General features: G+C 44.7%; 1 protein-coding gene and 1 pseudogene across 2 annotated transcripts; one reads left to right on the top strand and one right to left on the bottom strand.

Annotated features, from left to right (window-relative positions):
* SPATS1 (spermatogenesis associated serine rich 1) lies at positions 1 to 27,084 on the top strand (the record flags this gene model as incomplete). The annotated part of the gene is given in 9 exon segments (XM_080665117.1): positions 1 to 133; positions 7,721 to 7,767; positions 7,770 to 7,873; positions 11,762 to 11,886; positions 14,706 to 14,867; positions 22,837 to 22,957; positions 23,569 to 23,631; positions 26,442 to 26,557; positions 27,056 to 27,084. Coding segments are annotated over 9 exon segments (900 nt in total).
* On the bottom strand, positions 3,564 to 5,523 carry LOC308245935 (C-type lectin domain family 2 member L-like; annotated as a pseudogene). The gene is made up of 2 exons: positions 5,488 to 5,523; positions 3,564 to 4,069 (listed from the first exon to the last, which is right to left on the bottom strand). The product of its transcript is annotated as a C-type lectin domain family 2 member L-like (transcript).
* Positions 27,085 to 27,171: the final 87 nt, after the last annotated feature.

Raw genomic sequence — 27,171 nt, 5'->3', positions numbered from 1 at the left:
ATGAGTCCATATAGAGGAAACGACCCACGGGGCTGTCATCTCCCCTCCAGCTCCAGAGCGACCTGCAGGGGAGAGCTGGAGAAGGTTCAAGAGAAAGGAGACTCCCGCATGACCCCGGTGGAGAAGGGACACAGTTGAGTTTAAAAAATGGGAAGGGCTGTGTGTGGGTTTGATCGTCATATCCAAGTATATTAAAGCCAGAAGACAACATTTCAAGTTTTAAAGGAGGCTAGTTTGGGGGCATAAAAACCCCCACCTCCTTGTGCAGTAGCTTATGTCTATTAACCCAACACCTGTAAGGCAGAGAACAGCATCAAAGCGGAGTCTCCTAAATGACCTCTCTGGACCTCATAGCCCCTGGAGAATATTACAAATGAGTACAGGGAGCCAGGGCTTTGATTTGCCCAGTGCTTCAGTCAATAAATGGCGAAGCTGGGATTTGACAGGAGTCTTCTGGTCTCCAAAGCCATGCTCTTCTTGGCTAAAATATTAGTGGATTTGTGGCAATGTTTTTTTTTTTTTTTGGATGGGACAGAACAGGTAGAAATTATGACCACTCTAAGGAAAGTTTTACATCGAATAATGGATGGTAGTTCCACAGCTGGTTCTTGAGGCTGAGGAGGATGTTTGGGGACACGTTTGCCTTGAGAGAACAGTACCATGGAGCAGAACAGCCACAGTTTCCCAGACACCTCAGAGTGAGTATATGCCCAGGCTGACATTTACCTGTTATCGGTGAGTGGCCTGTGTGCTGCAAAAAGAGATTGTAAAATCTGTCTTCCCCATCAGGTCTTAGCTTGGTCCCTGGTCTTCTGTATCCAGGTCTATGAGCTCTCTTTTGTTTTTAAAATAAATTTTTATTGATTTCAGAGAGGAAGGGAGAGGGAGAGAGAGACAGAAACATCAATGATGAGAGAGAATCATTGATTGGCTGCCTCTGTGTGCCCCCACTGGGGATTGAGCCTACAACCCAGGCATGTGCCCTTGACTGAAATCAAACCCAGGACACTTTGGTCCCCAGGCCAACACTCTATCAACTGAGCCAAACCAGCCAGGGCCAGGTCTGTGATCTCTTCATTCTCCTTTACAAGTGCAGGGAGAGGAGGGAGCTAGGACTCACCACAACCACTTACACATGGGGCCAGTAGGGCAGGAGGAAGTGGAATCATTAATTGCAATGTGCCTAGGGCAGCAAGGAGAAAAGGGTTCTGAAATTTTAACTTTAAGCTCTAGACTTCTCTATAGTTTCCAGGTGGTTTTGGGTTAAGGAGGGAGTTATTGTTTTAAGATGGGATAGAGGGGGCTCCATGTGTCTGAGTTAGGGACACTAGACTCTGAGATCTCAAAACCACAGATCCATGGCTTCCTTTTCTGCTCTGTAGGTATGTCCACTTAGGAGACCACACCAGAGCTCATGGGGTTCAGGAATGAATGGCTCCCAAAACCAGTTGAAGATGAATACACAATTGTGGGTGTATATGCATTTTTCCAGCAGAGAGGGCCCATTGCTTTCATTACTTTTCAGGGGAGTCTGTGATAAAAAAAAAAAAAAGAAAAAAAAGAAAAAAAAAAAGGTTACAAACCACTGTCCCTGCCCTGACTGGTTTGGCTCAGTGGATAGAGCGTCGGCCTGCGGACTGAAGGATCCCAGGTTTGATTCCGGTCAGGGGCATGTACCTGGGTTGCAGGCACATCCCCAGTGGGAGGTGTACAGGAGGCAGCTGATCGATGTTTCTCTCTCATCGATGTTTCTAACTATCTATCCTCTCCCTTTCCTCTCTGTAAGAAATCAATAAAATATATATTAAAAAACAAGAACAAACAAACAAAAAAAAATACAAAAAAAAACAAACCACTGTCCCTGCCCTAACCGGTTTGGCTCAGTAGATAGAGCATCGGCCTGTAGACTGAAAGGTCCCAGGTTCGATTCCGGTCAAGGGCATGTATCTTGGTTGCGGGCACATCCCCAGTAGGAGGTGTGCAGGAGGCAGCTGATCAATGTTTCTAACTCTCTATCCCTCTCCCTTCCTCTCTGTAAAAAATCAATAAAATATATTAAAAAAAACAACACAAAAAAACCCCATCACTGTCCTAGATCCTTGGGTTATTTTTTGAGCAGATAAGCAGGGGTGGGACACTGAATGTTTAGTTAAAGAGTATCCACATTAAGCTAACTTGGTTTGAAGTATTATTTTCTCCCTTCCAGACAGTGCTATTGTGCAAATCAGCTGAGATGACAAGTGTGTGAAAGAGCTTGGTTATGTAAGGTGTTATTCCTGCCTAAAGAAATGGGAATAATTATTCTGAATTCTACAGATGGTACCAAAGAAACAGAACTTCTCCAAACTTCCCTTCCCCACTGAATTCCTTTCCAGCCACCAGAACCATCACTTGGTCCTTGGGCTGCACTGTCTTTCTTCATCTCATAGTATTTCAGCGACTTGTCAGAATTTCCTATCTTACGGCTTGCTGGATATTTATCGCAGTCGAATAGCAATTGTCATGATAAATGGTGACCCTTTCAAGAAGGATGCACCTGAGCTTATTTGTTCCTCACCCCAGCCTGGTGAGCTGGATAGGAGGCAGGGCAGGCCCTGGGAGCTGGGCATGGAGAGGTAACTGACCTGCTTAAAGTTACTGGATGTGCCTCTACACACGGAAGCATCAGTATTAGAGTGGAAAGGCTCAGACTCTTCCACCAGAGCAGAGGTGGAGAGGCAGCTTGAGGCCACGTTTAAGCGTCTCCAGGTCGTGTTTGAGGCTGAGTTACTTCTGGAAAGATCCTGTAGTCAGTTGGATATGGAGAACGTGCTGTTTGCCAGTTTAGCAAAGAGACTGCCCTTTTGTCCTTGTCTGTCAGATGTCTTCCCTGTTACAGCAGCCACAGGCCACTTTTATTTATTTATTTATTTATTTGTTTGTTTGTTTATGATGAAAAACATATAACATGCAATTTTCCATCTTTTTTTTCAATTATAGTTCACATTCAATATTATTCTGTATTAGTTTCAGGTGTACAACATAGTGGTTAGACAATCATATACTTTACAGAATGGTCCCCCTGATATTTCAAGTACGCCCCTGGCCTGTACATAGCTATTACAGCCCCCCCACTGACCTCTCCCTGGCCATTCCCACCCCCAGCACATGCCCTCACCCCCCTAGTGTCTGTGTCCATTGGTAATGCTTATATGCATGCACACAAGTCCTTTGGTTGATCCCTTACCCCCCCTCCTGCCTTCCCTCTGAGGTTTGACAGTCAGTTTGATGCCCCTGGATCTATTTTTGTTCATCAGTTTATGCTGTTCATTATATTCCACAAATGAGTGAGTGAGATCATGTGGTATTTATCTTTCTCCGACTGGCTTATTTCGCTTAGCATAGTGCTCTCCAGTTCCACCCAGGCCACAGGCCACTTGTGTTGTCAAAACAAAACTTTTTTTTTGGGGGGGGCCGTCACACCCGCTGAACCTCGGGGAGCTCTCGCTAGCACAGCTCCAGGCGGTTCCCTCGGGAGGTGCCCGGGCTAAGCTCGGGGCGGAGGACGAAGACGAAGCCTCAGCTCACGTGTCGGGGTCAAAGGGTTCCCCGTTGACCCAGTGGAACTTGTCCCCGACTCTGCGAAGGCCAATCCAGGGCTCCCTCCGCGTGAACTTGAACCTAAATTCCAGCTCCTTGGGGCTCTGAATCACCGCCAGCGCCGCCTCGTGGGTGTGGCAGTACCGCCTGCCCGTGTTCCAGTCCCTCGGCTCCTCGGAGAAGAAGTAGCATTTCCGGCCGAAGAGCAGCCAGTCCTCCGGGCAGGGCGCCTCACACTTGATGCAGCCCTTGGAAGCCAAGATGCTCATCACCACCAGGATGGCGAACAGGAGGACGGAATGGCCCCGAGCAGGAGACGGGTGGTGGTGTCCTCCAAGGCCGCCCTCCAGCTGGTGCTGCCCTCGTAGTCGGAGCCCGATCGCCGCAGCAGTCCCTCGGGGCCGCGGGCCTCCGCCTCCGCGGGCGAGCGCGGCCTGGGCGCGGTGGGGGCGGGCGCGGGGCGGGCAGCGGCGGGGGGCTCTCGGGCCGGCTCCAAAACAAAACTTCTTAAGCAAACAAGGAAATATGCTAAACCGGTAGATGTGATTTCACTGCTCACTGCTCAGGGTTATGTAATACATTCAAATCCCACCCCCCACTAAAATAAAAAACAAAACAAAACAAAAAAACTTGTGAAGGGACCCCTCTGATACCATCTGTTAGCAACCAATTCTTGCTTTGGTGAACTTTTAAGTCCTCTAGTGGCAAATGTACAATTAAGTGTTTACATGCTATGAAAAGTCAACAGCTGTTAAAGCCTATGGGCAAAATTATCATAAGTCAGTGCTATAATAAATAACTGAGAACTTACATAAGAGAATCAACCAAGAGGACATCTCTGCCCTTGATCTTATTTCTTTTCTACATGTTCTTTCTGCATCCTTATACATAAACTCTGTACCTTTTACATAGATATGTTTCTAGAAGTAGAATCATTGGGTCAAAGGTGCACTTCTCATAGGCTTCAGAGGACACTATGGCCAAAGGCTCCTTAGTAAGATGGAGACGTTTCCACCAGCAATGTACAAGAATGCCATTTCTCCAAGCGGGAACAACCTAGGGTATTTGCAAACTGAAGGCAAATAATAGTATCTCATTTTAAATTCAGATTTTTGATTATTAGGAGAGATGAACTTTTCCCCAAATTTATGTATGTGTGTGTATTTTATTTAATGAAACTAGGGGCCCAGTGTATGAATTCGTGCACTTTGAAAGGAACTGTGGGCCACGAGGCTGCAGTGGGCACAGGGGTGGGTCTTGGCCCATCCTCCACACTCCCACCTGGCCCCTCCCACCATGCCCCCCCCCCCTGCTGGCAGCCCCGCCCTGCCACTGCTGCTCCCATGTGCTGATGGCATCAGCCCCACTCGCGCCTGCTGCTGGCGCGGAGCAATTGGGGCCAGCGCCAGCAGCGGGTGTGAGCGGGGCCAGCTACCGCTCCCGCCCTGATAGCCCCTCAGGAGCACCAGGAGGTAGAGAAGCCCTTAGGGGCGATCGGGGCCAGCAGCCACCACTCACACCTGTTGGCAGTGCCAAGCCATCGGGGCCAGCGCCTGGCACCGGCAGTGGGTTTGAGCGGCGGCTCTGGTGCGAGCAGGGCTGTTGCCGGCAGCGGGTGTGAGAGGTGGCTGCCAGCCTCGATCACCCCTCAGGAGCAGGGGGAAGTAGAGAAGCCCTGAGGGGCAATCAGGGCCGGCAGCCACAGCTCAAACCTGCTGATGGTGCTGAGTGATTGGGGCCAGCACCGGGTGCCAGCAGTGCGTGTGAGTGGTAGCTCCGGTGCTGGCTGTGGGTGCAAGCACTGGGCGGGACCGTGGAGCGCAGGAGCAAAGAATTTTCAGTAACCACCAGAGGCTCGCCCTGATGACAGTGACCGGCGACCCACCTTGGTCTGGCACCCCCGCTCACCTGCTCCACCATCCCTCCACAGCCAGCACCCGCCATGTTTCGCGAATGCCCCCTGGTGGCCAGTGCATGTTATAGCGACTGGTTGTTCGGTTGTTCCGCCACTTGGTCTATTTGCATATTAGGGTTTTATATATATAGATACCCAGTCACATCTTTTGCCCATTTTTTAAAATCTTCAGCTATTTATTTTAATATTATACATTCACAAAAACTCATAGGTTGTTTCTGGCCTGGTGGCTCAGTTGATCGGAGCTTTGTCCCATACACCAAAAGGTTTCTGGCTTGATCCCTGGTCAGGGCGTGTGCTGTTGATATTTCTCTCACATCAGTGTTTCTCTCTTTCTCTCTCTCTCCCTCCCTCTCTCTCTACAAATCAATAAAAACATATCCTTGGGTGAGGATTAAAAAAAAAACAACCTCATAATTTGTCATCACTATTAACTCTTGATTTCAGAGAGGAAGGGACAGGGAGAGTTTCAAGCTTATGGATGCTTTTGGCTGTCTTTCTATTATTGATCTCTAATTGTATTGCATTGTGGTCAGAGAGTGTGGAATATTTTATATTTCTTGACACTAGTTTTGAGACTCAGTATATGGGTGGTTATTCCTTTAGCTTCTGGGGACTTTGCTCTCCTTTTCACAGCTCTGCTCCTTTCTCAACCCTCCTCTGTGCTCCATTCCATCCCAACTACTCACACCTTCACTGTCCTTGTGGCTGCTCTGGGCCCCACAGCATGTTCCAGAACAATATGTTCTTCCCACACTTGGCTGGCCCTGAGAATCAAACATCTGAGGTGCTTCCTTTTTTTTTTCAAATACATTTTTATTAATTTCAGAGAGGAAGGGAGAGGGTGAGAGAGATAGAAACATCAGTGATGAGAGAGAATCATTGAGTGGCTGCCTCCTGCATGCCCCCTGCTGGGGATTGAGCCCACAACCAGGGCATGCGCCCTCCACTGGAATCGAACCCAGGACCCTTCAGTCCGCTGGCCAACGCTCTATCCACTGAACCAAACTGGCTAGGGCCTGAGGTGCTTCTTAAACACACTGATTCCCAGGTCTTTCCTGGAAGGTCTGGGTCAAAGCCCTGGAATCTGCATATTATCGAACAAGGGCCCAAAGGTGGTTCTCATGACCAGCAAATGCGGGGAATACTGTGCAGCTGGAAATCAAGACGTAGGACAGGGTGGAATGCAGTGCTGGGTAGGAGCACCTATTTTGTGTCCGGCTGTGTTCTGAGCTACTACGATGGCTAAGACACAGTCTGGTGGGAAAGTTGTGTATATAAATGAAAGATGACACTACTGTGTGAGGGGGAACCCATGGGAGTGTCTGAGGACAGTTCTTTGGGTTCTGATCCCCAGCAATATTCATTAGTCTTTCCATGAACAAAGCCTTTGAAGAAAGGTAATGAGATGCTCAGTAAACGTACAGTGACATATAGCTCAAGTCAGATCTCACCTCTTTCACTTAGTTCAGAGTGGACTATGTGGAGGTGCAAGTAATATAGCATAATGGTTAGGATTTCAGACTGTGCTGTCATAAGAACTGTGATCAAATCTGGGTCAAGATGTTTACTTTCTATGTGGTTTTAGGCAAGTTGCTTAACCTTCTGAGCCTCAGTTTCCTCATCTGTAAAATGGAAGGATAATAATACCTACGGCTGTGTGTAGTAATGAGAATTAAATGGGGAAAATGTGTGTAAGATGTTAACATAATATCCAGTACACAATATGTGCTCAAAAAATGTTAATTAAAAAAAGAAGGAACTTTTACCCTTTGCAACAGCATGGATGGACCTGGAGTGTATTATGCTAAGTGAAATAAGCCAGTCAGAGAAAGACAAATACTCTGTGATCTTACTGATATGTGGAATTTAATGAACAAAATAAAATGACAAACAAAATGGAACCAGAAGCATGGATATATGGGACAGAGCCGGTGCCCAAGGAGAGGGTGGTGGTGGTGCCTGGATAAAGAAGGTGATGGGATTAGTTAAAGAACATATATGCATACCCCATGGACACGGACAATAGTTTGGTGAAGGCCAACGGATCGAAAGTTCGGGGAGGAGTGGATGGAGGTGGGCAAAATGCAAGGAAAAGGAGAACACCTGCAATTATGTCAACATTAAACATTTTTAATTAAAAATTATAATCTAGGGGACAAGATAGAGTGGAAAGTACTAGTATTGTCATTAATGTAATCAAATGGTGATATCTATGTGTTGCAGGTACTAAACACAAGGATTTTCTGGAATCTAAGGGATGCTTTGCCAACACAACACAACATCCTCTGGCCAAAGGGTCAGCCCCTCGTCTCCTGTTGTCACAGGTCCAAGTGTCAGTGAGCCTCCGGGCCCCTGCAGTGTGTCTGCTCACCCAGAGTAAGTAAGGATCCAGTGAAGAGCCATTGACAGTGGGGCAAACTCTGACCAGGGAGCCAACAGTCTGATGGGTAGCTTGACATCTTTGGAAAGAACATGGATTCTGGAGCCAGACTGGGTTAAAAATCCCAGCTCTACCACTTAGCATCTGTGTGAATTTGGGCAAGTGATTAGATGACTCCCTGGCATATAATCAGTGCTGTGCAAGTGCTTGCTATTTTGAAGCTCAAAAGCAGATGGAACTAAACTATGTTTTTTAGGAATACATACATACACACATAGATGGTAAATCTTAAAGAAAAGCAAAGAAATGATTACTAGGAGGGTCCTCTCTGGGAAAGGAGCACACCGATGACTTCTGGGGAGCAGGTGGGGAGGGCTGGCCTTGCTTTGTTTGTTTCTTGTCCTGGATGTTGGCTCTATAATTATTTATAATAGTATATTTATAGTTTATATTTTGTGTATTTTTCTCTATGTATATATCTTTTACAGTAAAAATTTTGAAAACCTATTTTAACAAATGTTGTTACAATGAAAGTAATTTCAATTCATTGTAAAAATTTTGAAAATATAAAACCAGCATTAAAAAAAATCACAATAGCCCAGCCAGCATGGCTCAGTGGTTGAGCATTGACCTAGAAACCAGGAGGTCACGGTTTGATTCCTGGTCAGGACATATGCCAGGGTTGCAGGCTCAATCCCCAGTGTGGGGCATGCAGGAGGCAACTGATCAATGATTCTCATCATTGATGTTTCTCTCTCTCTCTCCCTTCCTCTCTGATATCAATAATCCTATATAATGAAAGCCTAATATGCTAAGTGTCTGGTTGTCTGGTCGTCCATTCAACCAATCAAAGCATAATATGCTAATGATATGCTAAGGCTACTCATCTGTGTACTATGATATGCACTGACCACCAGGGGTGGATAGTCGACTGGTCGACCAGTCTATGATGTGCACTGACCACCGGGGGGCAGATGCTCCAACTGGTAGGTTAGCTCACTGCTGGGGTCTGGCTGATTGGAAGTGAGCAAACGGACTGGACACGCCCTGGAGCCCTCCCACATTCCTTCCCAGCTGGCCAACCTCCCATGTCCCTCCCTGGCCTTGATAGTGTACCGGTGGGGTCCCTCAGCATGGTCTGCACCCTCTCGCAATCCGGGACCCCTCGGGGGATGTTGGATTGCCGGTTTCACCCGATTTCTGCAGGCCAGGCAGAAATCCACGAATCCAAGCACCAGGCCTCAACTATGCATATAAGATCTTTGGTTAATCTCTTCCTCCTCTCCCCACTCCCCCAATCCCTCTAAGATTCATCAGTGTGTTCCATGTTTCCATGCCTGTGCATTGATCGTCTGCCCCCTGGTGGTCAGTGCGCATCATAGCTACCGGTCGAACAATTGGATGGTTGCTTAGGCTTTTATATATATAGATAGATAGTGATGTTTTTAATATGCATAAGAATAAAACTTAGATTTCTTTCTTATTCATATAAATATACATTTATTTGACACAATTAAGATCATATTATACTATTCTTTTAAAAACCTGTTTCTTCCCATGCTGTATTTACTCACTCTTCCACCATCATCTATTTATCTGTCCATGTCCTCTGCCCCTCGCCTCTAAGCTCCTTGAGACCAGGGACTGTGTTTGGATCCCCAGTGTCTAGAACACTGCCCACCACAAACTGTATTCAGATAAATGTTGGTCCAGCAAACAAAGTAGGTGAATACTTCTAAAGTTCTTCTAGAAAGTTTCCTTTATCCTTGCAATCTTTTTATGCAATTTGTTCAGCAAAGCCTTTTCAAAAATATTTAGGAGAGATTTATTTTATCCCAATATCAAAATGATCATATGTTCTGAACTGAGGGTTCTGAGTTATTGTATTTTTTTTCTCTATCTGCACACTACCAAAGTTCAAAGATACGTTTATTTAAAACTTGTGAGTTACTGTACTAGGGTTTGTTATGATTTTTTAGGCAACATTGTCTAGAGTGAGACTGCAGATCAAGCTCTGACCCTTCCTAGGTGTGTTTTAGCCTGAACTTCTCTAAAGGTCCATTTTCTTTTTAGGTGTAAATGATTCTATTGGCCCAATCTGCATCACAAGATTGTTAGTAGGGAGCAAACACAAGCATATGAAGTTGCTTTGAAACTATTCAAATATAAGGGAGATGTAATCTTATGAAAAAAGAGCCTATGATTTGATAACAGATACCTGAAAACATTGGCCAAGGCCATCTATCCCATGCAAAGCTGCTTACACCAGCTGCTTTTTCTGCTGACACCCACAGTACCTTGTTGTAGGTCTTTTCAACTGCCAAGAAGTTCAGTACCAAACATACTGCTCCATTATTATAGAACCATTTCAATCTAGGTTTGCTTTTGATTATTTGCTCTTCTTTTTATAGTTATTGCTTTTTAATTTCCATTTAATGGGTTTATTGAACATGCATCTTTTTTGTCTGATAACCCCCAGCCTTAGGCAACCACTAATCTACTTTTTATCTCTACAGATTTGCCTATTCTGGACATTTCATATAAATGGAATCACCAATATGTGGGTTTTGGTGTCTAACTTTTAAAATTTAACACAATGTTTTCAAGGTTCATCAATGTAGTAAGATGTATCAGTACATCGTCCCTTTTAAAAAATGTGGTAAAATATACATAGCTGAACATTTACATTTTATCCATTTTTAATTTATTTTAAAATATGCTTTTATTGACTTCAGAGAGAGGAAGGGAGAGGGAGAGAGAGAAACATCAATGATGACAATCATGGATTGGCTGCCTCCTGCACACCCCCTACTGGGATCAAGCCTGCAACCCCAGGCATGTGTCCCAACCAGTAATTGAACTGTGACCTCCTGGTTCATAGGTTGACGCTCAACCACTGAGCCAAACCTGGCTGGGCTATCTGTTTTAAGTGTACAGTTCAGTGTCATTAATTACACTTACAATGTTGTGCAATTATCACTACTATTTTTAAAATATTTTCACCACCCCAAACAGAAACTCTGTATCTAATAAGCAATAGTTACCAATTCTCCCCTCTCTTCAGCCCCTGGTACTAAATATACCTTCTGTCTCTATGAATTTACCTATTCTAGATATTTCATGTAAGTGGGATCATACATATTTGTCCTTTTGTGTTTTGGTTTATTTCACTTAACATAATGTTCTTAGTGTTCATCTATGTGTAGTATATATCAGAACTTCTTTCCATTTTATGCCTGAATAATATTCCATTGTATGTATACACAACATTTTGTTTATCCATTCATCTGTTGATGGACATTTGAGTGTTTTCTGCTTTTGGGTTGTTATGAATAATGCTGCAGTTAATATTTGTATACATATATCTGTTTGAGTCTCTATTTCAGTTCTTTTTCTTCTTAAATCCTCACCTGAGGATATGTTGAGAGAGAGAGAAAGATCGATCAATGTGAGAGAGAAACATTGATCGGTTGCCTCCCTATGCACCCCGGTTGGGGATTGAACCTGTAATCTAGGTATGTTCCCCGATGGGGAATCTAACCCGCAACCTTTTGGTGTATGGGACGATGCTCCAACCAACTGAGCTTCTGTTTTCAGTTCTTTTGGGTAAACCCTAAATGCCTAGGAGTGGGATTGCTGGGTTTTATGGTAATTCTATATTAAATTTTTTGAGAACCCACCAAACTGTTTTTAAGCATGCAACTTTTGAATATGTTTTAGTATCTCAAATTGTGAATAAATAAATTATATGCCCATGGGTGTGTATGGAAGGGTAGGCCTAATTATCATACGTGAGGGTAATTCTAGTGTAAGATATGTAAGATCAGGTTCTAAATACCAGCCCGAGCACCTGGAAGACTCTAACCCTTCTGCTTCCTTGCCAGCCCTGCTGCAGATTTGGACCTGAAGTCCTCCGGCTCACATTCTGACCACTCCTCTGAAACCTCATTGCCTGAAATCCAAAAGGATAAATATCTCAGGGAGTGTAGTCTGCTAAAGCCGCAGACAAGTGAGTGAGCCCTAAATCCTCCTCCACGTGCCTCCAAGCCCAGGGTCCATCCAGAAGTCTGCCATACTGTTGGGCGCCATGCACTGAAGACCCACTAGGCGCCAGGCATTTGACATGCTTCATCTCTAACTCTCACAACAACTATGCTGGGGAAAACATCATTACACGTTCTTCAAAAATAAAATGCCTTTATATGAAAACCATAAAAGAATGGTATCAAAATGCTAAAAGGATAAAGTAGATAGCCCTGGCTGGGTGGCTCAGTTGGTTGGAGCATTGTCCCATACACCAAAGGTTGCAAGTTTGATTCCCCATCAGGGCACATACCTCGGTTGTGGCCTCAATCCCGAGTCAGGGCACGTATGGGAGGCAAGCAATCAATGTTTCTCTCTCACATCAATGTTTTTCTCAAATCAATAAAACAAATCCTTGGGTAAAGATAAAAAATAAAAAAAATATATAAAATACTAGTGGCCCGGTGCATGAAATTCATGCACATTAAAAGGGGATTAGAGGAAATAATTTAATATTGCTATTTGCCCTTTCTCTATAATAGAAGTATCAGAGATGAAAGAAAATTAGTAATATGTATATGAAAACCTTCCTCCTGTCAGAGTCTGGGGCGCACCATGGGACCCAGAGTCAAGTCCCCATGCCTCAAAACCGCATGAGACCCAGACCTGACCGGCCCCTGCCACTGTTGGGCTAGATCCAGAACTGGCCAGTCCCACCCTTGTCAAGCCCTGCTGGGAAGGGGACATAGCCTCAGGTCCCCTGGCCCGGTGTCAGGATGGGGGCATGGCCTGAGGTCCCCCAGCCCAGACCAGAGCGGGGGGCATGCCTTGAGGTCCCATGTCAAGCCCCACCAGGCGCGGGTGTGCAGCCTTAGGTCCCCCGTCAAGCCCTGCTGGGCAGGGGGCATGGCCTGAGTTCCCCCGACCCAGTACTGGGGGTGTATCTTGAGGTCCCCCGTCAATCCCTGCTGGGTGGGGAGCACGGGCTGAGGTCCCCTGTCAAGCCCCGCCAGGCAGGGGGGTGCAGCCTCAAGTCCCCTGGCCTGATGCTGGGGCGGGGGGCATGGCCTGAGGTCCCACGTCAAGCCCCGCTGGGCGGCGGGTGGGGTCTGAGGTCCCCCGGCCTGATGCTGGGGTGCGGGGCATGGCCTGAAGTCCCCTGTCAAGACCCATCTGGTGGGGGGCATGGACTGAGGTCCCCCAGCCTGGTGCTGGGGCAGGAGGAGCAGCTTGAGGTCCCCTAGCCCAGCATCAGGATGGGAAGCACACCTTGAGGTTCCCCGTCAAGCCTCGCCAGGCGGGGGGCATGGCCTCAGGTCACCTGGCCTGGCGCTGGGGCAGGGGGCGTGGCCTGAGGTCCCCTGTCAAGCCCTATGGGGGCAGGGGAGGGTGTAGCCTCAGGTCCCTGCTGATTTCTCGTTAAGGCTCCTTATGGGAACTTGGCTTCAGCTGTGGGTGCATCCATCTTTGTGATGGAGTGATGGTCAATTAGCATATTCCCTCTTTATTAGATAGGATATAAAGAAACCGCTTCCCCAGAGTTCTCCAACAATATCCCCATTCTGCCCCATAGCTGTGAAGAGTTTAATACAGCCTTGGGCAAACTACGGCCCGCGGGCTGGATCCGGCTGTTCTATCCGGTTCTCTTGCTCTCCCCTCCGCTCCTTTACTTTGAATTTATATTAGTTCACACAAACACTCCATCTATGCTTTTGTTCCGGCCCTCCGGTCCAGTTTAAGAACCCATTGTGGCCCTCGAGTCAAAAAGTTTGCCCACCCCTGGTTTAATATATACATTATTCTTCCAAAAATGTGGAATGCATATGTTTGCATGTATAGATATATGGGCGGTAGTATTCGACCATATTTTCACTAGTAGAAAATAGTATACAAATGATTTTCACTCAAAGTAAATAGATCCTGAAGCTCTTTCTGTGTCAATACATACAGATCTATGTAGCTAGTAATTTTATACAGAAGAAGACTGAAGCTTGGAGAGATTCAGTGACCCAGACAAGTACACACAGTGAGGGAGTAGAGTGATTACGTGCCTGCTTCCAAAGCCTTTGTTCTTTCTTGGCGACCACAGAGCCCAAGTGCTTCTCAGGCAACCACAGAGCTTTTAGGGGCTCTTTTGTTGTGTAAAATCCCTTTAGCAATTTTATAGGAAAAGTATAGAGTGAGGAGACAAAGGCGCTGAGAGGTTCAGTAACTTGCCTGAGGTCTCACAGCAGCCTTTCTCATTTGCCATAATCACATGTACACATATTCCAGTGTAACTGTTGTGCATGCATATGCCACTGTTGCTGCCAACACCATATTCCACCCAGTTAAGTTGCCACGGTTGGCCCAGCCCTTCCCTGGTTGATGGGCATTCTTTTCTTCCTACCCACTTATCAGAGTGAAGGTTGGACCAGAGGTGCTTGTAAAACTGTCTCTGAGCTTCCCAACCCATACATCACTTCCAGCCATGAAAATGGGCTTCATTTTTGGAGGAGACGTTAAAAAGGAAAACATAAATAAAAAAGAAGTTAAAAAGGAAAAGATAAATAAATAGCTACCTCCAGCCCTGCTTCTAATTATAACCACCCAGAAACCTGGTTCTTAGCTTTCTCCCCTCTTCCCTTCCTTTCGTATCTAGTCCCATAGCAGCTAACCTGCCCTGATGTAGGGCCAAGGGATTATGCATGTGGATAAAGGGTGTACAGGCAGAGGGTGCCTGGGGAGTTTTCACGACCTTTTGTCACCCCGTTGCATTCTGGGGCTGGCAGCGGTGCTAATGGAAGGCTTTCTGATGTCTTGCAGAAGATGGGCAGCGTCCTGAGTGGACATTTTACCCGAGGCTTAGCAGCAATATCCACACCTACCACGTTGGAAAGCAGTGCTTCTTTAAGGGGGTCTTTCTCGGCAACAGGAGGTCTCTAGCAGAGAGGACAGTAGACAAGTGCCTTGGGAGGAAGAAATATGGTAATGTTGTCCCCCTGGACCTTAACTGTGCAATGCCTGAAAACACCCTTGAGTCGTAATTTTGCAGGCCCAGCATTTCGTGGCTGGGGGCAGCCCTGCGAGGCCACCGTGCCAGCCTAGTGCAGCCAGGATGATGGGCAAGTGAAGGGGATGGTTGGCAGGCTGCACTTTTCAGCAAAGAACTCACAGCAGATGCTGATCCACATTTTTGTTTTTCTCTGAATCTCATGAAATGCTAATGTGACATTTCAGCCATCAGATAAGTTCTCTCAGATACTTATTAATAGAAACCTTCATGGAATTTTGAAGAAAATCATGTATGTTTCAGTTAGATGCTGTCTGTCACATGCATTCACACTGTACTTTATAGTCTTCACAAGGAAAACATCCCATACACCTTAGCCTGAAGTGTATATTATTTCATAACTTATTCAGTTAAAGGTCATTGTCATGAGCATATCTATCTATCTATCTATCTATCTATCTATCTATCTATCTATCTATCATCTATCTATCATCTATCTATCTATCTATCTATCTACCTATATAACTTGGTGAGTTCTGTGTCCCATAATTTATTAAAGACCCTAAAGTGTTGCTGAGTACCAACAGACCTTTTATGGCACACTCTTCTACAGAAATACCAGTGTGGGAGGCAGCCACAGCTTCAGGGATGAATAGAATCGCTGTAGCAGGACTACAAAGAGAAAGAAATAGAAAGTTCTCATTTTTGGGTTTTAAAATAGGCTTTTAAACTCATATCAGCAACAGATAGCTTTGAAACCCAATGATTTTGTTTAGGTAGAGAATACATGAAAAGCCAGACTAGAGGAGGTAGGATGGTAGTCACTGATAGGGGGACATTGAGGAGCCCAACTCCTGAGATCAAAATCTAGTGGGTGACTGGACATGAAAATAGCGGGGGCTTCTGTCTCAGCCTCAGCGGGAGGTGGCATCTGCCCTGACTCTGAGCTGGATAGTAGCTGTGGGCAATGGATGGACAGAAAGCCAGCCTCAGGGCTCACCCACCCAGCAGGTGTGGAAGAATAGCTAGCTGTCTTTCTGTGCCCTGTGAAGGCTGTGGAGGTTGGGACAGAGTGAAGGAATGAGGGAATGAGAGAAAGAGAGAGAACAAGCCAGGAGAGCTCACCCTGGGGTGCCGGGAGGCCATAGTGTAATGCACCATGAACCGTCAAGCCCGGGATCTTACGGGAATAAACTTATGCTTCACCTGATGTATTGTGGAGTGGATGGCTTCCTGAGGCTCTGACTGGATGTCACATTTTAGCAGACAACAGAAATAAATGCCAACTCTCAGAGAGGAGCAGAGATAAGGCGAGCAGCAGACACCAGTGTGGTGTGTAGACAGTAAGCCTGCTGTGCACACCCCTACTTCCCACTCCCAACAGAGATGCAGCCATAGGGGAGAACAAGAAGGACTTATTTAACTGGTTTAAATCTGAAACAAATGAGAAAAACCAAGAAGGGACCAAGTTTAGGTGTATATTACTTAGGAGTGCTCTTGGCTGCAAGTAAGAGAAAAGCCAAATTATCAGAGGCTTAAATCGTAAGACATTTATTATGTATCTAATAAGAAGCTTTGAAATCTTGGTGGCCAGTATGGTCTAGTTGCCCAGTAATGTCATCAAAGACATAGGCTCATTCTGTCTTTAGGCACTGTCATTCTCTTTTTAAAAAAATATATATTTTATTAATTTTTTACAGAGAGGAAGGGAGAGGGATAGAGTGCTAGAAACATCAGTGAAAGAGAAACATCCATCAGCTGCCTCCTGCCCACCCCCTACTGGGGATGTGCCTGCAACCAAGGTACATGCCCTTGACCAGAATCGAACTTGGGACCTTTCAGTCCGCAGGCGGATGCTCTATCCACTAAGCCAAACCAGTTAGGGCAACACTGTCATTCTTAATAGTGTTGGGTTTTGTCTTATCAAAAATGCTTATCATTTACAGTCACAAGATAACTGTTGCCGTTCCAAGCATCAAGTCTATATTTATGACCAGGAAAAGAGGAAACTCTCTTGTTGCCTTCCCCTTTTAGAAGGAAGGAAAAGTTTTACCATGTGGTCCTTAGGAGACTTTCTTCCACTCATGTCTCACTGACCAGAACTGGGCCAGTGACGGTATATAGCCAAAGTGAATGGGATGCCCTGGCCGGTATGGGTCAGTGGTAGAGCATCGGATCGTGCACAGAAGGGTCATGAGTTCGATTACCGGCCAAGGGCACGTACCTGGGTTGCAGGTTCATTTGTTCTGGTGTGGTCGGGGCGGAGGGAGGCAACCAATCGATGTGTCTCTCTCACATCAGTCTCTCTTTCTCTTCCCCTAAAAATCAATGGAAAAAAAAATCCTCCAGTGAGGATTAACAACAATAAAAAAGAAGCAAGCTGTGGAAGTTTAAACATAGCGTGATATTAAAGTTTTTTTTAAAAAAGTGAATAGGCCCAGCCAGCATGGCTCAGTGGTAGAGCATCGACCTATGAACCAGAAGGTCACAGTTCGATTCCTGGTCAGGGCACATGCCTGGGTGGTGGGTCGATCCCCAGTGTGGGGTGTGCAGGAGGCAGATGACAATGATTCTCTCTCATCATTGATGTTTCTCTCCCTCTCCCTCTCCCTTCCTCTCTAAAATCAGTAAAAACTTATTTTTAAAAAAGTGAAGGAGATTATCAGTATGATCCAAGTCCTAACCCCAACCCATCACTTCCCTCCTAACTCAACATTATCCTAAATTTTGTGATTTTTCCTTTCTTCCTTTTATGTTTAAAAATAAATAAATACTGAGGTATATTTATTGACTATACAGAATAAAATTTCAAAGTATATGCTTCTCACTCCATTTAAGAAATGGCATATTATCTTTATATTTGAAGCCACCAATAGGGCCCTCTCTAAATACAACATCTTTCCTCCCCCTACTCCAGTGGTAACCCGATAACCTTCATTAAAAAGAAAACTTTTTAGTAAGGACATTTTCAAACATGTGCCAAAGTAGAGAGAAGAGCATAATGTAACCAGATGTACCCATCACTTAGCTTCAACAATGATCAACATGTGACTAACCTTGTTTCATTTTACCCCTCTCGCCCAGGAATTATTTTAAAACAAGTTCTAGACATCATATAGTTTCATCTGTAAATATATTCGTATGTACCTCTAATAATAAGGATTATTTTTATTAACATGACCACAATACCCTTCTCATAGCTTTAAAAAACAGCAACAATTCACTAATATCATCATATATTCAGTGTTCAAATATCCATTTGCTTTACAAATGCCATAATTTAAAAAATATTTATAGTTTATCTCAATTAGGATCTAAATAAGGTTCACACTTTGCAATTAGTTTAAAACTCTCTTTTAATATATAGGTTCCACCCTCGCTGGTTTGGCTCAGTGGATAGAGCGTCGGCCTGCACACCAAAGGGTCCCAGGTTCAATTCTGGTCAAGGACACATACCTTGATTGCAGACTCCTCCCTGGCCTGGCAACCAATCAATGTGTTTCTCTCACATTGGTATTTCTCTCCGTCTTTCACTCTTTCTAAAAATCAATGGGAAAATATCCTCGGGTGAGGATTAAATAATATATAGGTCCCCCTCCTTTTTTCCCTTGCAATTTACCTGGTGAGGAAATTTGGTTATTTATCCCTAGTTGAGAGTCTGCCACAGCCAGGATTTAGCTGATTACATTCCTTGATATATTTAGCAGGTTCCTCTGCCCTGTGTATTTCTTATAAACTGATATGTGATTTGTCTTAGTTTGATTACTCCTTCTTAGGTGATTGTGCAATGACTTCTTTTTTTGCTGTTAATCCTCACTCGAGGATATTTTTCCATTGATTTTTAGAGAGAGTGGAAAGGATGGAGAGAGACACAGAGAGAGGAACATCAATTAGTTGCCTCCCACATGTGCCCCAATCCCGGCCAGGGATCGAGCCTGCAACTTTGACCAGAATCAAACCCCAGACCTTTCAGTCCGAGGGCCAATGCTCTATCCACTAAACTAAAACAACCAGGGCCGTTTAAAAAATATATATTTTTATTGATTTCAGTTTGCTCCTTGATATGGATCTTTAATTGTAATGTGTATGTCTGTTTTCTACCTCCTGCACATCTTTATAGCTAGGAGATTGGCTGGTTTACCTGAAAGCATAAACAAGCACGATGTATTATGGATCCATCGGCTGTTGATACACAGTGGCCAGCACTTTGGGCTGATACCTGTTTTTGTGGAATACTCAAAAACTATATCAATATCCCATAATATACCTAACTAGAGGCCTGATGCACGAAATTCCTGCAAGAGTAGGCCTTCCTTTCCCCGGCTGCCAGCACAGGCTTCCCTCCGGCTCTGGCTTTGTCCGTCCGGTCTAATTAGCATATTACCCTTTTATTATTATAGATCAGTGGTCGGCAAACTGCGGCTCTTTGGCCCCTTGAGTGTGGCTCTTCCACAAAATACCACGGCCTGGGCAAGTCTATTTTGAAGAAGTGGCATTAGAAGAAGTTTAAGTTTAAAAAACTTGGCTCTCAAAAGAAATTTCAATCGTTGTACTGTTGATATTTGGTTCTGTTGACTAATGAGTTTGCAGACCACTGTTATAGTTTAAACAAGCGTATGATCTCAGAGGTGTTGTTTGGGAGATTTTCCCTAAAAGTAACATCTTATACTTGAATACAAGCCATTGGTTCTTTTTCTGCTTGCTGACATTATCTTGTGAAATGTATTAGATTCTAAGTTGTCCTCAGACCACCTGTATCATAATCAACTGAGAGCTTGTTTTAAAAAATGCTGGTCCTAGCTGGTTTGGCTCAGTGGATAGAGCATCAGCCTGCGGACTGAAGGGTCCCAGGTTTGATTCCAGTCAAGGGCACATGCCCAGGCTGTGGGCTCGATCCCCAGTAGGGGGCATGCAGGAGGCAGCCAATCAATGATTCTCTCTCATCATTGATGTTTCCAGCTCTCTCTCCCTCTCCCTTCCTCTCTGAAATCAATAAAAATATATTTTTTAAAAATGCTGATTTTTGTGTGGCTCAGTGGTTGAGCATTGACCTATGAACCAGGAGGTCAGGGTTCGATTCCCTGTCAGGGCACATGCCTGGGTTGCAGGCTCGATCCCTGGGCTGGGGAGGGGGGGGGCATGCAGGAGGCTGCTGATCAATGGTTCTCTCTCATTATTGATGTTTCTATCTCTCTCTCCCTCTCCCTTCGGAAATCAATACAAATATATATTTTTTTAAAATGCTGGTTCTGGGAACAATTCCAGATCTTCTGAAACAGAATTTCTTAGGTTGGGATCTAGGAGGCAGCATTTTTAACAAGTTCCCTAGGGGATGCTGGGGTATGCTAAAATGTTAGGATTATTATCCTATAGTATATGGCATTTACCACCTAATATAATGTTCTTTAACTTCCTAAAGTTAAATACATGTCTTATTCCCCCATCTAGATAAGTTTCCCTAGGCAAAGGTTTATACCTTTGCTAGGTGGCAATTGTATTTTCCAAATTAAAGAACAGATTTGGAATGGGGGGGTGCTATTAGCCTAGTCCTGATTTCAAATAATAATAACAAATGCTAATTGAGTGCTTACTATGGGGCCAGATTATTCTCATTTAGTATTCTTGATGACTCTACAAAGTAGACATTTGAAAGAAACAATTTATAAACAAGGCGTAGGGAAGTTACATAAGTAGCTGGAGGGCACAGAACTAGAAACTGAATTTGCACTCAGGCAGGACTGACTCCAAAGTCCCAACCCTTCTCACCACCCCTTTGTCGCCTCCTCTTGACATGTCAGTGCCCTGGTTTGGGAGGGTCACTCCACTCTCCCTGCTTGGAACCCTCTGCACTCATACCCATCAGGCATTCCACACAGATTGATGCTACTGCATTACCCTTAAGAGCTAATAAGAAGTTTAGATGAAGAGTTGTAGCAATTGAAAAGGCTTTTGAAAGAGAATGGTAAAATAATTAAGTTCTCCAGTACTTCCACCTGTTGGAAGGTGGCTTCTCTGAGTTCGGTAGAGGAATCTGGGAAAGTTGGAAACAGTTAGCTCTTCCTTTGGCTCACCTCACAGGTACAGTCGAATTGAGTGATATCAAAACCAGCATTTAAAAGGAAGACAATGAGTCCTGTTCACTGGGTGTGTGGGCTAAGAAAGAGGACGTGCCTCCAGCCCCGCTTCTAATTGTAACAGCCCAGAAACCTTATTTTCTTTAATCTGTTCTTCCCTCCCTCCCCCCAAATTCAAACTGGCTTCACCCAGGGCCTTGACTCACCCACCTCCTTCTCCCTTGCTTACTCATTAAGCCCTCAGGACAGTGAGGCTCTGGTCAGCATCCAATAGTCTTAGGAACAAGGTCCTGGGTCTACTGACTACAGAGTCAGAGTTTTCAGTCAAACTAAAGATAATGTCTTAGCCCTCGCCAGTTTGGCTCAGCAGAAAGAGCATTGATTCCAGTCAAGGCCACGTACCTTGGTTGCAGGCTCTGGCGTTAGGAAACCAATCGTTGTGCCTCTTTCACCCCAATGTTTCCCTCTCTCCCCGTTCCTTCCACTCTCTCTAAAAATCAGTGGATAAATATCCTCAGGTGAAGATTAATAACAACAAATAAATAAACCAATTAATAAAAAAAGAGAGCTGCTTAAAAAAAAAAAAATAACGTCTTGGCCTCAGTTGTTAGCTCAGCGCCCAGAAAAGCAGAACAGATCCCACTGAACAAATCCTTGCAAGTTCAGAAAGAACAACTCCATGGCTAACATCAGGACCAGATGCAACGATCGATTACCCCTAACCTCAACCCATCAGTGGAGACCGTGACCCTAACTCCTTCAGCCACCATGATTGATGATTTTTCCCCTATATGATCCATCGCCTGGAAGCCATCGGGGAGCCAGGTCTTTGAGCATTAGCTCACTTGTGACTCTTGGGCATGGTGCCATCTCCTTAATAAATCCTTACTTTCTTGGCTGCAAACTCCTGTTCATGTCTTATTGGGCTTTGATGCGCACAAACGGACCACTTCAGTCCGGGGCCCGCAACATGATCCCAAGGCCGGGTTCGCCTTGCGGCCCAGGCTTGTTCTTTTTCGCATCTGGTGTCAGATAGGTGGGTTTAAGTGACTATCTTGTGCCAGCTGTCTCCTTTCAAGCTCAAGTCATCACTCATGTGATACTTGTTCCCGAGTGTTGGAAGGGGCTGAGTTGGGTGTCATAGTTCTAGCTGAATAAGCAGTGTGGCTCCTCTTCACGGGGAAGGCCACCTCCTGGTGCAGCACGGCCCCAGTCCTTGAAGCAGAAGGAGGAGAGGACTCTCATTACCTACCTTCCTCCTGAGAGGCACAGCGCCAAAGACAGTTGCTTCTCAAGCTTTATAGGGTTTAGGGAGCACTCATGCTCAGGGATGAAAACATTTAAGTCAGAGTTTTAAAAAAACATATTTTTATTGATTTCAGAGAGGAAGGGAGAGGAGAGATAGGAACATCAGTGATGAGAGAATCATTGATCAGTTGCCTCCTACATGTCCCACACGGGGGATCAAGCCCACAACCCGGGCATGTATCCTGACTGGGAATTGAACCGTGACCTCCTGGTTCCTAGGTTGATGCTCAACCACTGAACCATGCTGGCTGGGCTAAGTCAGAGTTTTTGCTCATTGTTGCAGAAATATCTCTGATTTATCATTCATTTTAATCCAAACCTCAGCTATTCTTCTTTCCCAGGGTGAGGTAATCATAACACTTTTCGAAAATGTCCCCAACATAGGCTCACACTTTTGTCATCTTCTCAAGGGAAGACAATTATAAACAGAACTTTAAGATACCTATATGTACCTCATAATAAAGCACTACATTATCTTATTTCCATCATCCCATCAATACTTAAAGCAAATCTGTAGAAATTTTTAGGTATTTTAATGATTTTTAAAAAACATCGTTCACAGATATTGATCCCAGGAATGGAATCCCAACGTTAACTCCAGGAGATAATCCATATATGTACCCAGAACAGAGTAAGGACTTCTACAAAGTAGGAGCAACTCTCCCACCAGTGAATTTTTCATTGTAAGTATATGCTAATACCAGGGTTATTTAGTTAAATTTAAAGGAATTGTATTTTTCTTTACTACATATAAATTCTATTTTAAAAAGGGTAGATCTCAACAAAACATGGTTGGTGAAAATTCTTAAAAATGTCCATATGTAGTTCGCTAGTGTATGCACACATGTCAGTATATAATTATAATTATACATAGGATCTTTACTAGAAGGATCTTTACTAGAAAAAGTGGTTGTTAATTTTATTCCTATTATTATTACCACAACTTTTAAGACTCTTCTATTTTCATACTGAATCAGGTTTTTGACTAGTGACTACTAGTTGGGTTCACTTACACTTGGAACTAAACTTAGACCAAAGTGACTAAGGAAAAAGGGAGGGTCATTAAATTAAAAGAAAAATAGTTGGTGTATTACATTAAAAATACCAATTAAAATTAACTGATTTAATGATTTTCACTAAAAATGATAAAATAGGAATTATGGCCCTTACAGTCTTGAAGCCCATAGATGACAATTAAAATGAGAAAATAAGGCATTTTATTGAACGCAATGATGTATTGACCTCTTTGCTGTAGAAGCAAGTCCATTTTATGACCACCTTTTCTGTTTTTCAGAGTGCCTTATGAAAAGAAATATGATACATTTATTCCACTTGAGCCTCTTCCACAAATTCCCAAGTGAGTTCTCCCACCCTGTTTTTTTATTATCCTACTAGAAGCCTGGTGCACGAAATTCGTGCACTTGAGGGGGGGGGTCCCTCAGCCCAGCCTGTGCCCTCTCGCAGTCTGGGAGCCCTCGGGGGATGTCCTTAGGCCCTTGGGAGTGGGCCTAAGCCGGCAGTCAGGCATCCTTAGCATTGGCACGGAGGCGGGAGAGGCTCCTGCCACCACCACTGCACTTGCCAGCTGTGAGCCTGGCTTCTGTCTGGGCAGCGCTTCCCCTGTGGGAGCACACTGACCACCAGGGGGCAGCTCCTACATTGAGTGCCTGCCCCCTGGTGGTCAGTGCACATCATAGCGAGTGGTTGAGCAGCCTTAGCATCCTTAGCATATCATTAACATATTATGCTTTGATTGGTTGAATGGACGAATGGACACTTAGCATATTAGGCTTTTATTACATAGGATCTTTATGAAAATACCAATTATTATTTTCTCCTATGGAGGAACTCATAGACACCCAACACACAGGGACCTTTTGAATCACAGCAGGTAGGCAGGGCAGTTTGTATAGAGCAGTGGTCGGCAAACTCATTAGTCAACAGAGCGGCAAACCACGGCTCGTGAGCTGCATGTGGCTTGCGAGCCGCAGTTTGCCGACCACTGGTATAGAGGGTTGCTGGTGAGACACTTGGAGGCAAGTCTCTGTGGATTCTGACAGCTGGGCTGCTCACAAGATATGATTGACAAACTACCAGATGCCAGGTGGAGTGCTAGGTATGCACTATGTGTGTGTGTGGGGGTGTTATATGGAGCAAAAAGACAAGGTTCCTGATTTCTGAAACATAGACACATGCTTAAATGAGTGCAGCCAGGGAGGATGGTTAGAGTGTGAAAAGGCAGAGAGGAAGCCATTGGAGTACTCCTGTATTTGAAGAAAGTATCATTCATTGGATCTCATATTTTTGCTTAGTTCCATTCTGAACTTTATTTACTGAAGCAAGGTTCCAGCCTAGAAAGAGTGTCAGTATATTACTTTTCGTCCTGCTTTTTTTTACTTGGGCTTCTATTATTTGGGTTTGTCTGTAAATGATAGCTTTAAATGATAACCTTGATGCCCATCTATTGTCTACATCAAGCATGTCAAACTCAAAGGCTAACATGAGCCAAATAAACAAGGTTTAAGTTTATGTAGGCCTCAAAAAAACAAAAACTTCAATTTTCATAGAAACGTAGGTTTATTTCGATAGAGACATGCTGAATACAAAGGGCTGAAATAAATGAGTAATCGTTAACATAAAATAATAGAACGTTTTATTTTTATTTTTAAAATATATTTTATTGATTTTTTTACAGAGAGGAAGGGAGAGGAATAGAGAGAAACATCGATGAGAGAGAAGCATCGATCAGCTGCCTCCAGCACACCCCCCATAGGGAAGTGCCCGCAACCAAGGTACATGACCTTGACCGGAATCGAACCTGGGACCCTTCAGTCTGCAGGCTGACGCTCTATCCACTGAGCCAAACCGGCTAGGGCAATAATAGAACATTTTAATAAAAATTAATATTTTTCTTGAATATTAACTTATCAGACACTGAATAACTGCCCAAATTAATAAGCGTAACACAAATAAACCTATTTTTCTTGTTCTCTGAAAGCGAAATATTTCCTGTTGCGCACACTGAACAAGTCAGTAAAGACTAATGATGTGGCAATTGGCTGCTAAAATATTCGCTGCTAGTATTAGTGGAGAGAAATGGTGCGCCTGTGCGTAAGGCATGTAAGGGAAATGAATGCAGCACAATTATAGTAATTGATCATTAGTGAACGTTGTAGTTCGTTATTAATAATTATGTATAACAGGATATTGTAAAAATTAAGTTACAAAATTTTTATTAAAACGTTTCTTACATACCGTTATATTGGCTGGCCTGCAAAAATATTCGTTGTGGGCCGCATGCGGCCTGTGGGCCGTGAGTTTGACATGCTTGGTCTGCATGGTACTCCTCTTCCTCCTTGCAGGGTCTTCCCTACCCTCAACAGGTTTATCAGGGCTTTCCCCCACCCATGGTGCATTTCTCCTTAATAGAATGGAAGTTCTAGCTACCAAAACCTAAAAACATTCTTCATCTCCCTGCTTCGACTCATCCCAGGAGTCTCACTGCCCGAGAGCTGCACACACAGCCCAGCCCAGCATATGTCATTTCAAATCTCAACAGACCGGGAGGACCCTGGGTGTTTGCATTAGCTGAGGTCCCAGCAGAAAACAGAGGCACACTCAGCTGGGATTCTGAAGGCAGCTTAACGAAGGACTTTACAGATGTGTGAACAAGTTGCGCGAACTCACATGGGAGGGGGATGCACCCAGGGGGTCCCGACAGTGGGAAGCTTTTACTACTCTGAAGTCTGAGCAGCAAGGGGAGGAATCATGGTTTGCAGAGCAGTGGGAGTAGAAGGCTGTTCAGAAGGAGTTGTGGCAGTGGAGAATGTGGCTGCTGCCAGAACAGGGGTACCTCAGGAGACAGGGCAGGAATTAGGTAAGAGATATCCCACCCTGTCTCCTCACCTTCGCATCTTCTGTCTGTGCCTCTCATTAGCCACGCCCAGCTCAGAGAGGAGTCAAGCTAATGACAGCTGCAGGGTTCAGCTTCCCGGACAGAGAAGGGCAGAAAAAAGATCTGGGTTTGGGGCAGGGGCAAATGGTGAACAATTCGCATAGTGTTTTATTTTGACACTGATCTTCTAAATTGGAGGCCTCCTTACTGACCATGCTGATAAATTTTGCATCAGACAAATGCAAACTCAGGGTGTCGTTTTCTCCCTACAGCTTGCCTTTCTGGGTAAAGGAGAAGGCCAACAAGCTGAAGAATGAGATAAGAGAAGTTAAGGAGCTGGACAGTTGGCAGTCATCGATCCCTTTGATACACAGTTTATACTCTGCTGGTGGGTTAAAGAATCTTCAAAAAATAGAATAAAAACTGGAGGCCAGCCCAGAAGAGCAGGCTTTTGAGCGGCTTCTCCATGGAGAGGAAAAAGGCGGAGCCGCTCCCAGAGTGGATGGTGTCTTTTGCCCCACGTGGTCCCTTGAGCAGATAGGGCCCCACTTCATGGGTTGAGTGTGTTGGTTGAGAACTTTTAGTCTTTTTGTTTGTTGTTAATCCTCACCCAAGGACACTTTTTCCATTGATATTTAGAGAGTGGAAGGCACGGGAGAGAGAAAGATGGATGTGAGAGAGACACATTGATTGGTTGCCTCCCATATGAACCCCGACTAGGGCTGGGAATCGAGCCTGCAATGAGGTATGTGCCCTTGACCGGAATCAAACCCGGACCCTTTAGTCCACGGGCCAACGCTCTATCCACTGAGCCAAACCGGCTAGGTCAGAGAACTCTTAGTCTTTTAATGGAACACAATCTTTAACTCCATGCCTCTGTCCACAGGTACTTTGGATCTTTCAAGACAATCCTGAGAGAAACAGGCCCAGAGAGCATGCACCGGGCACTCTGGGGAGCCTCTTCCAGTTGATTGCATCTGTCTGTGTGACTGTTCTCAATCA

This window comes from Plecotus auritus (genome assembly GCF_963455305.1).
Source record: "Plecotus auritus genome assembly, chromosome: 4".
Lineage (NCBI taxonomy): Eukaryota > Metazoa > Chordata > Mammalia > Chiroptera > Vespertilionidae > Plecotus > Plecotus auritus.
Note: the sequence above shows the minus strand (reverse complement) of the source record. Positions and strands in the feature narration are given on the sequence as shown.